Here is a 12,541-nt window from a genome sequence, read left to right on the forward strand (position 1 = left end):
GAGTTGGCAATTGCCACACTCATGGTAGTTTAAGCAAAGAATCTGTGTTTACTTATCTTCTCATACCAAGAGCAAAAATGTCTTCATCCCTTGTTCTAACAGGCAATGATTCTTGGAATGTATTCGCCATTTTAAATATTGCTATTAGTAATTTTATTAATAAATTTAGTAATTTATTAGAAATTAGTCCATTTTAAAAATTACTGTAAAGAAATATCTGATGCTGGGTACTTATAGTTTTAGCTTACACTATATTATAGCTTACAGTTTACAGTTTTAGCTCACTTTATGTTATTTGGAAGTCCAAATAAAATGGCACATCTCTGACAAGAGAGCTATTGAGCGCATCTCTTCATGGTAGATAACACCAAAATACCAGGGCTATGAACAAAAAGATAAATCACGCTGACAGACAGGAAGCCACGGTGCACCTCTCCTCTGAGGGCACATCCCCAATAACTGAAGGAACTCCCTTTAGGCTCCACCTCTTAAAGGTTCCACTACTTCCATTCACCATACCAGTGATGAAGATTTTGCCACATAAACTCTTGGGAGGAAGGAGAACAACATCCAAATCCCCTCTTCACCTATCACCAATTATATCTGGTTTCTAGCTAAACCAGCCAGACATTCTCTTCATTTATTGTATGGGGTAGGGTGAAGGGAAGTCACATAAAGAAAATACCATACTTTAATATTTTTCTAACCATGGTTAATATTTATTTATTCATTCAGTCTTCTTTTTAGAAGCATCTTCTTTTGGTGCTACTATAATAGGATTTATTGATGTCTAAGTCTTGTGCCTGCCAGCTATGATCCTGGGATTTAGTTTCTCCATGTCTAGGTTTTTATCTTCTCCCCTGTGAATTGGTAAGCCAATTGGGGCAGGTCATCAAAGTGTGACTTTTGAGAAATATTATTCTGATTTGTGATTATAGCTTGTATCTAGATATCCTTCCAAGGCCTCTTGTGCTCATAGGTGGGGCTTTCTGGAGGTGGCTGGACACAGGGTATGTGAATATCTACTAAGGGTATGATTATTCAATCTGTTTGCTGATTGATTTAGCATAGTTCTGGGCGTGGATAATGGCAAAGCCCACGCTGGGTATAGGTGGCACCACCCAAAAGGCTTTAGATGGGATAAAAGGGAAGGTAAGGCTTGTTGCTGCTTTGCTGCCTTCCTGACTTCTGCCTGCCATGCGATGAACTGTTTCTCTTCTATGATGCCTCCTGACATGCTGCTCTGCCTTCGAGCCAGTCAACTATGGACTGAAACCTCAACAAACTATAAGCTGAAATAAACGTTTCCTCTTTTAACTTGTGAGTGTCAAATATTGTATCTCAGTGATGACAAAAGTAACACAGTAGACATATTTTTCAACTTAGAAGTTTAGAGTCCTTATCTTTGTTCTGAGTACTCTGCAATTTTATGATGATGTCATGTGGACAGTAAGTCTAATGTTTTCCACTGGTTCTTCAAAGGGCTCTCTGAATCTAAAACTTCATGTCCTTTAATTCTTAAAAATTTCCTTTTTTCTTTTTCCTCAACTCCTATTATTCAGATATTGCACAAACTGTCTTTATCTTTTCCCTCATTTTTCTTTTAAATCTACATTCTAAGAGATATCCTCAGCTTTCTCTTTTAATTTCTATTAATTCTTAAAAACTGCTTATAGTAAATTTAATTTATTTAAAACATTCTAAAATCACAAGTATCTCCTCTCATCTCTCTGAAGCTACCAGTGATTTTTTAAAAGTTTTAATCCTCTTGTCTTTTTTCCAAGTTGCCTTTTCCTATAGTTTTTTTGTATAACTCTTCATGTTGGAGAGGATTCATATGTATCTTGTGAACATTGTGTGCTTCAGAGAAGCCGTAGAATTAAATGCAAACCCTAAGTACATGGGTAGATTGTCAACTGTGAGTATCATTCTAGGGTCATCTGGCTAGCTGTTTTATTGAAACCCCCTAACAATGCTTTTCTTCTGTGAAAATTATCAGACTGTATTCTAATCTTTTGCTTATAGGAGTGGTTTTCAAACTTCAGTGAGCTTCAGAATCCCCTGGAGAGCTTGTTAATATATTACTGGGCTCTACTTACAGAGTTCTGGATTCAGGAGGTTCGCAGAAGGGCTGTAAAATCTGCATTTCTAACTAATTTCTAGATGACACTGATACTGCCAGTCCTGAGACCACACTTGAATACACTGGCCTGAAGGATATGTGATTACTTAAAGTGAGACATGAATAAGACTAAAAGGTTGGAGATCACAATATTCAGAATACAGAGCTTGACCCCTCTATTTCAGTAATGATACATTTTTCTATCCTCAACAGTCCCTGGTGACTTCAGTCTAAAGACACTCTCTTTATTTTCTCCAGAAAATAAACCTAAACACTTCTTCCAAGGTAGTGAGAGGTTATTCCCTAGATAAAGCAGGGAACAGGATCTGAGGATCTCAGTATTTCTTAAATATACATTTCAGCCAATCTCTTTGTTTTCAGTTCGGCCTTTATATCCACTTCTAAAGGTACTGAGCACTTCCACTTCCCAGTGTTTTGAAAATGTTGCGAGGGCAAATCTAAATGCTTTTCCCATTTCCTTGTTTCCATCTGCTGGTTTGAGATCTACTCTCTCAAGTTTGCTAAATTACTTATTCCCCATTCATCTCTCCACTTCCTAGCTCTCAAGGTCACACTGCTACCAATTCAACATCATTTTTCTCTTTGTCCTTTAGGACTTCAAAGAATAGTTTTACTATAATAGTAGTAGACTTCAGGGATAAGGAATAGAGTCAGAGTTTTGTGTTCATTACGCTACCTTCACTACAAATTTAGAAGAGACGTTAGTGTCCAAAAAATTACATTGATAGACTTTTGTTATGTCCCAAGAGTATAAAACAAATAGGATTTTCTCGAAAGCAAATTGAACCATCCCCCAAAGCATCTCTAGGCTGGTGAGTTCAGTTGTTTCAGGCTCTGTAAAAGATGCCAATTTTGTTTTTACAGGGAAATCTGTTTCACATCTTCAAGCTGTACTTCAACCATAGCCAAGTGGGTCATGGTTTTGGGATACAAGCCACACATAGGAAATTTTGTAGAATCAAAGCAAGAGAAAAAAGTACTTCATCTTGCTGGGAATGGTAGCATGAGCCTGTAATCTCAGTACTCAGGGGACTGAGGCAGGAGGTTTGCTATGAGGTCAAGGCCAGACTGGGCTACACAGTGAGTTCAAGGCCGGCATAAACTATATAGTGAAACTTTGTCTCCAAAACAAACAAGCCAAGAAAGTGTATGAACCAGCAAGTTCATTTCACATATTCCATACTGTCTTCTGACCAAAAACTATGAAAATGACAACAATTAACTGAGCATATACTAAACATTAGAGTTATGTTACACCATTTATATACACTATATCATAATATTTGTGCAACCACCCAACAAATGCATATTATTGCATTCTTTTATTACCAATTGAGAAATAAACTCAGAAAAATGAATTAATTGACCTAAGGCCACAATGGAAAGGCAAAGCCAGAATAGGACTGAATGTCTGCCTCATTCTAAAGTTACAGCATGACCATTTTAAATAAATACCTTTTTTCTCCTTTACTTCCACATCATCATAATCATAATCGTTGCTGTTGTTATTTTTATCTGTGACCCATAAAGTACATAACAGAAAAAAATTCTAAAAAGAAATACTCATAAAGGACTATAATAATAGCTTGGTAAATATGCATAAGAACAAATTCACTCAATATAGATACATATGTGGAGTCAAAAGATGGATTTCTGACAAGGGAATCAGTGTTACAGAAAATCTTTCCGAGACATACAGACCTTATCATATAACTTCATGTTACAATGTTCTGTTAAAATAAAAAGATTCTTAATACTCGAACCAACAAGGTAGTTTTCCCAAAGCATAGTTTTTGAGAATATACATTCTTGCTTTAATTTATACAAGTTATTCTACAGCTTTATATTCTTTAGGGAGACTTTCAAATGAAAATTTTTACCAGAAAGGGGAGATTTAGTTATGTGGTAATCATTTTGAGGGGAAGAGAGACTTTACTTACAAAGAGTAGAAGTAATTCAGTAAAGTAGATAAATGAGGGGCCAGGGATTTAGCTCAGGGGTTCTGCAGCTTGCCTTGCAAGAGCAAGGTCCCAAGTTCGATCCCTAGTGCAAATAAAAAGGAGATAAATGAGGTAAATGCTGACATGAAGAATGGAGGTGAAGAATAAGAACAAAATTATGAAATGTATTTGGAAGAAGTTAAGAAAATAAAAGTGGAAATTTTTAACAGAAGAAAATGAAGGGGAAGTAGAAGAATACTAACTTAATTAGAACTACAGGAGCCTGTTTCCTGGGAAATCATTCAACTACATGTTTTTAATTTGTTGTAGGCAAAAATCATAAAAAGTAAAATATATAACGAATTTTAACCCAATTTAAAAATACTTAGAAAATGTGCTGTATAATTTAGAAAGCTACTTTAACTTATTTTTAAAGAACACAAACATTTCTTCGATGTTGGAGGCAAAATAATGCCTCTCTCTCTCTGGTGTGAGAAACTAAAAGTGTAAATAAGAATAGAAATGTGTGATTGATAATGCAAAACTGGAAGAAAAGGTCTAAAGGGGTGGGAGAAGTGGGAAGGGTAGGGGAAAGGAAAAATATGAGAAAAGGAAAAAACAGAAACAAAGCTTGGTAAATAGGGAGGGGTGGAGGGGTTGAAGGGAGGTAGGGGAATGGGGAAAAAAATAAGAACCAAGTTGCGTCATGTAAAGGTGCAAGATCCCAATAATGAATGTAACTGTACTGTATACCTAAAATATACCAATAAATTTAATAAAAAAGGTATCCTCATCCTAAACTCTAAAACCTATGAATATGTTACACTGACTGGCAGGGAGTAATTAAATTGTAGATGGAATTATATTGCTAAGCAGCTGATCTTGAGATGGGGAAATTATTCTGGATTACTCAATGGGCTCAATATTCACAAAAAAGAAGAAGAAAAAGAAGGAAGCATAAGAGAAAGAACCAGGGAGATCAAAAAAGAGAAGAATTCAGCCCAACAGGCTAGCTTTGGAGATGGAAGAAGCAGGAAAAGACAAGAACAGATTCTCCTGAGGGCCTAGAGAAGAACTGTTTCTCTGCTGTTAGTCCAGTGATAACCACCCCTGGTTTCTAACCTTCAGAACTGTAAGATAATAACTGTGTACTGATTTGTCACAGCAGCAATGGAAAATTAATACAACCGACTTTGGTACAATATGTAAACTCATAATCTTATCTTAGACACTAAAACAAGGAAATAGTCTCAAGTATTCAAGTAAAATTAAAACCGCATTATTTTTTCACAGAGCAAAAAGTGACTCGGTTGCCTACTATTTCAAATAAGCATATTCATTCCCAGGTAACCTAATCAGTGAAGTTTTATGAAATTAGAACTGAATTAAACATGGATATAACCCATTTAGCACAGTGTTATATTAGTCAAGTCAGCTTTTCTACACTTGTATAGTGGAGTTCACCAATGCATCCTTTCCTAAGAAGTATTTCTGCCACTGATCTTTATGTATAAATTATCTACTTATGGTAGGCTGTCATAAGTTATTCCTGTAGATGCTTCTTCCACCCATTTTTAGTTGTTTCCACACTAATGATTATTTCCCTTTCAACATTATTAAGGTCCTACTGTGATGGCAAATGACAATTGGTTATACTGAGTGAAATTTTAAGTTTCAGAGGAGAAATCACCTGAAAAAGTGTTTTTGAATTGAAAAAAAGGGGCAGGCCTCTTTAAAACAACGTTAATTACAATATTTAAATAGCGAAATGTACATTCCTTTATCAAGGATAGTAAAAATAATTAGGTCCTAGGCCAGTTTAGACAACCTATTCAACATATCAAGTATGTGAAGTATGTTGTTTATGTACGTGAAGTCTTTCACATTTAGTTGGTACTTGCAAGACACTCTGATATGCACTGGAAAACCATACACAAATGAATGACAATTCCTGCCTCCCAGAGTTTGCAATCCAGAGGAGACTAATAATTATACCACGGCTGGATAATACAAAATCTAGAAAAACTATGGGGCAAAGACAGATTGTTCAGTTTTCCTGGAGGCGCTGGGAGACAATGAGCAGAAAAAAGGAGTAGGTGTCTAAAATAGGAAAAGAATGACTATTTTTATTACAATTACCTCCACACATGATGGGAAGGATTAGCAGTGGTTTCCCTTCTGGAAGAGAGTTTAAACATTCTTGGTGCTAAGCAAACTGCTATCTGTATCTGTTAAAGAAAAGACTCTCACCGGACATGGTGGTGCACACTTGTAATCCCAGTCCTCAGGAGGCTGAGGCAGAAGGACCACCACAACTTTGAGGCCAGCTTGGTCTACACAGTGAGTTCAAGGCCAGCCTGTCTAAAAAAAAAGGACTCTCTTTACTGCTTTTCTAAACGTAGGCAAGTCAGTTCCTAGTCATCCTGAATTAACAAATACAGCATTTGTTAGAGGTATTGACTTCAGGAAGTCTTGGATTTGAATCAATTTTGAAACTGACAATGTACGTACATTGACAATTTACTCAGCCTGGCAGGCTTTCCTTGTTGATAAAAATCATCAATATACTCATCTTTTACGTTGATAAAAAAGATCAGAGATGACTTATATAAAGCAATACCATGAGAGTTCAAGGACTGAATTCTGAACTTGAACATTTTATTTTTAAAATGAAGTTTAAAAGGAAACAAATATCTGATGGTAAAGCTGACTGACAGGCCATTATCAAAGACCTCAAGTAGAGTGACTTCACCTTATTTGACAGATCAATAATTCATGAATAAATCTTTGAAAATTAGCAATAAACATTAAAAGCATAAAGACTATTAACTTTTTGTTGTTCAAAAATAAAGAAAATGTAATAAACTAATTAGGCTCTTTTAAGGTTACCAAAAATGGAAATTACTCTAATATTACTAAAATTTCACTTTCAGATCTCTGTATTTTCTCTAACATGCATGTTACTAATTTTAAATTACTATAAAATACATATTTTAAAATTATATGCATATATATTTGAAAAGTTGAAAATTTTTAGAGATTTAAATTTTATATTTCCATAAAGATAGAGGGAAGGAAAGAAAGGCAGAAAAGGAAAGAAGGAATGATAGCTCTTCTTTAAGGATATGTTATTCCCAAACATAAAAAAAAAAAAATTCCCTCCAATTTTATGGAATCGTTCTGTTCAGTGTGGTACCAGAGAAATCCAGTAGATGGCACTCATATTTTTGAAAATACGGTTTTGAAAGAAATCAGGATTGCTTAAATTTTGTATCATTTCAGATCAGAAAGACTGAATAAAACCACAGAAGTAAAGAGATTTCAAAATTTTCTATTTCCATGGAGAACTAATGCTTTTAAGGTACTCTAATGCACATTCATAGCTTGTAAGCATATTACAATTTTCACTTTCGATTCTAGCAGCTGATGGAAAGTAAGCTTTCATAATCATTATCTGCCAATCACCAGTTTGATAATAGAGAGCTATAAGTGACCACTAAGAGACCCACAAACTTCTTCCCTGATGGAATGTGGTATCATTATTTTCTTCTACATTATTTGCAAAGCTTTTATTGGTTGTTTTGCATAGACAGTTTTGCAAAAATTATCACTAACATTTTTTCATCTAGGTTAAACAGATTCAGAAAGAGTAACAAAGGAGAGGGCGAAGTAATTCAACCAAGAAAGATAAGCAGGGATAAAAGAATCCAGTTTCTTTAAAGAAATCAGGATTTATATCAATAATTTATACTTAAGTCCTTAATTAATATATATGAACTAAAGGACAATTGAAACCATGTTTCAACACATATTTTTGAAAACTTTTTATATACCAGGCAGACACTGTTCCAGGTGCTAAGAGAAAGCAGCATGCAAGACAATATCCTGAATCTCATGGAAATTATATTTTAGTGGTAATTAAAAGGAAAAAGAAATTATAGAAAGCATGAAGAGAAACTAGAGTGTAGGAGAGTGTGACTGAGTAACTATGTTAAATTGGCTGTTTAAAGGAAGGCTTCTTTGAACTGACAATTAACTGACAGAAGCAGACAGCCACGCATAGACCAGAAGAAGGAGCACCCCAGGTAGAAGGAATACAACTTGTGAAACATTGCTAAGGCTATAATGTTAGGCCAATTTAGGGAGCAAAAAGAAGTCTTATGTGTCTGGAGAGGAATGTGCAAGGAGAGTGATATCACATGAGCTCTTTTTTTCCATATTGAGTTTACTGCTACATTTTAGGTATACATTACAGTTACATTCATCATTGGGATCTTGTACCTTCACATGACAGGTCTTGGTTCTCATTTTTTCCCCTTGTCCCTGCCCTCCCTTCACCCCCTCCTCCCCTCCCCATTTACAAACATTTTATTTCAATTTTTTCATTTTCTCCTATTTTTTTCCTTTCCCTTTTTACCTTTCCCCTACGCTTCCCACTTTCCCTACACTTTTAGCCCTTTTCTTCCTATTTCACATTGTCAATTATCTCATTAGGATCTTATGCACTGTTATAATTTATTCACACCAGAGAAACTATTTGGTATTTACACATGTGTGACTTATTTATTTCACTTAGGAGTATATACTCAATATGTATCAATTTTCCTATGAATAAATCTAAGAGTTAATAGCCTTCTTGTACACACGAGTTCTGAGAGGTATCAGAAGCCAGGGTGGATGGACGAGTGAATGAAAAAAGAAGGGACAGGAAGAATAAAATGGGAAAAAAAAGAAATGGGCAAGAGTGTTAAATTCTACTTAGAGATTATTTTTACATGTTGATCTTTCTAGAAGTTTTATGCTAGCCCACATTTCTGCTTTAGCATGTAGTAAAGAATGGTAATAGTAAAGTAACTATTATTTTATATTTTCAGAAATTGCCAAACCTGTTATTTTTTGTTTCTTTTTGTACTAGGGATTGAACCCAGGGGTGCTCTACCACTAAGTTACATCCCAGTCTTTAATTTTTTATTTATATTGAGACAGGGAAGGGACTCAAACTAGGCAGTCCTCTTTCCTCAGCTTCCCCCACGGCTGGGATTGCAGGAATGCACCACTGCACCCAGCTCAGTTATCATCTTACATATCGAAGATCGTAGAAGACAACTGGAAAAATACATTTGTATATAATAAGATGAGATGAATAGGCAGTACTTTTAAGAGATAAGTAGAATGTCAATTTTCAGTAACATTAGATTTAAGTCTGTTTTGTACTGATTTAATTCTCCTGCAGGAGTGTAGAAAGATATTCTTATTTAATTAATGATTCATATTAATCAGCATTTTCTGGTACCAAAGGTATGATTTAATGATTTCAACAATTCTTGAATTTATCTTATCTTCTAATATTAACCTGTGAAAATTTTATAACAAACAAATTATCAAAGCCAAATACTTTAAGATATGTCAGAACAGAAGTACAAGCAATTAAACTGTAAAGAAGCTCACTGCTCTGTGACCTCACACAAACCAGATCATCCATCAAGGCAGGAGGCAACACCACTGAGCTAAATACCTGGCAAGAGCTTTGACTTTATCAGGTAAAAACATTAAAAACAATAAAACCTCAGTATTTTACAAATTTTGCTTGACACTAGATTTTACAGATGACATTACACTGATCCTATGACTTCCCAATGTCATCCAAAGCCAATCAGGGGTGTTTCTAACATCAATAAAATCTATGTCAGCAACCACACTCTTTAGTGGTGGTTTGATACTGTGAATACTTTCAGTGGTCACAAAGCCATATCCAGAAATATTATTAGTAGCTGCATTTGCATTTATTAAATGTAAATTAAGAGGATGTTATTTTAACAGAATTTTATTTACCAAGTAATTACAATGACAATGTATTACAAGTCTGAAAATAACTTAGAATCATTAGAGTAGGGTAGCTCTTCGGATAGTAAGAATATAAATAATTTTCTCCTCTGTGGGCCTGGTTTGGAACAGCTACTTATGTCAGTCATTGTTATTAATTTCCCACTTTATTCTTTATTTTCCTAGACATCTGAATTCTGGCACTGTTGATTTCATAAAGATCTATTAAAGATAAATTTGCTGTATACCAAGGACAGTTGGTTAAGTAAACATTCAATTCTGACAGTTTTGCTCTTGATACTTTTCATAGCAGCAGCTGGGACAGAATTTTGTCATCAGTCATGGCTTTCTGTTATGCTCTCTTTTTTCCTCCAAAAAAATAAGTATGTTCTTCAACACACAATACTCTGCACACTTTCCTCACATTTAATAAATGTGATCCTCTATAAAATGAACAACAGAAATTTATTTTCCATTAAGCTTATCGGTACATTTTAGGTATACAATACAGGTACATTCATCACTAAGATCTTGTAGCTTTACATGATGTATCTTGGTTCTTGTTTTTTCCCCATTTCCCTGCCCTTTTCCCTTCACCCCCTCTGGCCTTCCCTATTTACATAGACTTTGTTTCCATGTTTTTCCTTTTCTCATATTTTTTATTCTTTCATATAGTATTAGTTAACATTGTCTCAATGCTATTTTTTGTCATGTTAGTAAATCAAATAAGAAAATAAAGCTTATTCGTTGTAATGATGAGGTGACCATTAGACCAACATAAACTTAGTTACCTTGAAAATATAATGTTTAGAAAGCATAGATGCAGCTAACTATATGTTCCTATCTCAAAAATTTGAAAGGTAATTTCATCCTTCCCATTCCTACCATACACACACACAGACACACACACACAAACACACACACACACATGCACATGTGTGCACACACATTATCTTAAGATAAAAGGGGCACAAAATTCAAGACGTAATCTCTGCTTCAGGCTAATGACAAAGAATATTTTTCACTTTTAGTTCACATCCTGAAAGAAATTCCCTTGACAGAAAATGTTCTGAACTAGACTCTGAGAGGCAAACGTATTTGGTTCACTTAAGTTTTGCAGGATGATGAAAGAGACAAGATGGGTCAAAAATGAAACATAAAAGTTTGGCTAAAATAGATCATCTTCAAATGTTAAAATAGTTTTAGTGTATTGAACAACTTCAAATTTCAAACTATATATATTAGAAAGAACACCTTACCCTAGTATACCCAGTATTAAAATTGTCTCATATTTATTTTTAATCATGTCACTGAACTGCTACTGTTTTCCGGACTGCAAAGAAATGATTTATTCATCATAGTGTGACACAGTTATGTATGATTGATTGGTATGAAATAGAAAGGGACTTTGTCCTCAGCAAAACTTAGAACAGGGCCTGTCCAGTGCATGTTGTCTGTCCTAGCAGCTGAATTCCTGCTTGCCCATCTGGTAAGATTCAATAGATTTTTCACAACATAATTCACAGAATAATTACCACTCTATAATACATTATCAATGCCAATTGACTCTATTTTCTAGATTCGATTCATTATAATACAATGACTTCAAACTTACATTAGACTTTCTGAATTTCACCATGGTTAATCAAGTTCTAAGAAAAAAATAGGCAGGCAGAGCACGCTAATTTTTTTTCTTTTATGGAAGAAAACGGTTCTATTGACAAAAAAATGATAGTATAGAAATCCTCCCATCATACATACCTTAAACTTTTCCTTTTCTTTGTTTTTTCCTCCCATTTCAGGAAGAGAGAAAATTTTAGTCTAGTGGTCATGTTCCATAATTTTGTTACTGTTTTTATCCTGGCCAAATAGCTCCATTAATCAGCAGGGGGGAGAGGGGGCAGACAGCAAACTATCTATATAATCCAATATTATCCCCAGTGGAGAGCTGAAAATTAGAAAGTTGCTTCTGAAAGAACTTTGGTTTCATTAAAGAACTATGGTGGCATGCCAGGAATCCCAGAACAGTTATCCGTATTACTTTGAGATAGTTTTCACTTTGGTTATAACTAAGTATGTGATGAATTCAAAGAATTTACTTAAAGAATGTACATTCATTTAAAAATTGCCTTACTTCCAGTCATTAAATTTAGCTTGAGACATATTTTTATCTAGAAAATTACAGATAATTTTCCTAAGACTTTTATGACTTATAAATTCTTTTTAAAAATCTAGACCGTATGTAATGCTGGTATGCTACATTGATAACACAATTTAGTTTGTATACTGTGACTTTTATTGATTCTTGCATTTCTTTTGCTTCAGAGAACTTCTTCCTTTGATTAAATTGATTCAAATAGTCCTAGCTATTTTGATTGATATTATTTAGGTTGTGTATTATGTTATTCTACTATGAAGTGCCAAAATAATCATTCATTTGATTATATGAAAATTAATTTAAATCTTAAAATATGCATTTAAAACATTTTGAAATAATTAAAACACTGAACCCTTGGGTTTTCTTCTTAAGTTAAATTTGAATCCTGATTGTATTACTGAATATTCCATCTACATATTCTGCATGGCACAAATGTGAAAGAACGGGAGCATCGGTAATAGTTTATTCTGCATATAT

General features: G+C 34.4%; 1 protein-coding gene across 4 annotated transcripts in view; it reads right to left on the bottom strand.

The window, feature by feature from the left end:
• The window catches only part of Ccdc172 (coiled-coil domain containing 172), a 111,474-nt gene that overhangs the window by 25,999 nt on the left and 72,934 nt on the right, over window positions 1–12,541 (bottom strand). The window contains exon 9 of one of the 4 annotated variants that reach the window (XM_010634550.3): window positions 10,230–10,349. The exons of the other annotated variants lie outside the window; for them this stretch is intronic. Coding sequence (XP_010632852.1) covers window positions 10,299–10,349 — 51 coding nt within the window. The 3' untranslated portion in view covers window positions 10,230–10,298. Of the gene's footprint in view, window positions 1–10,229; window positions 10,350–12,541 lie in introns of those variants that run through there. 4 annotated transcript variants of the gene reach the window in all.

The sequence above is a fragment of the Fukomys damarensis genome, unplaced genomic scaffold, assembly GCF_012274545.1.
Source record: "Fukomys damarensis isolate Sample0158 unplaced genomic scaffold, DMR_v1.0_HiC HiC_scaffold_8, whole genome shotgun sequence".
Classification (NCBI taxonomy): Eukaryota; Metazoa; Chordata; class Mammalia; order Rodentia; family Bathyergidae; genus Fukomys; species Fukomys damarensis.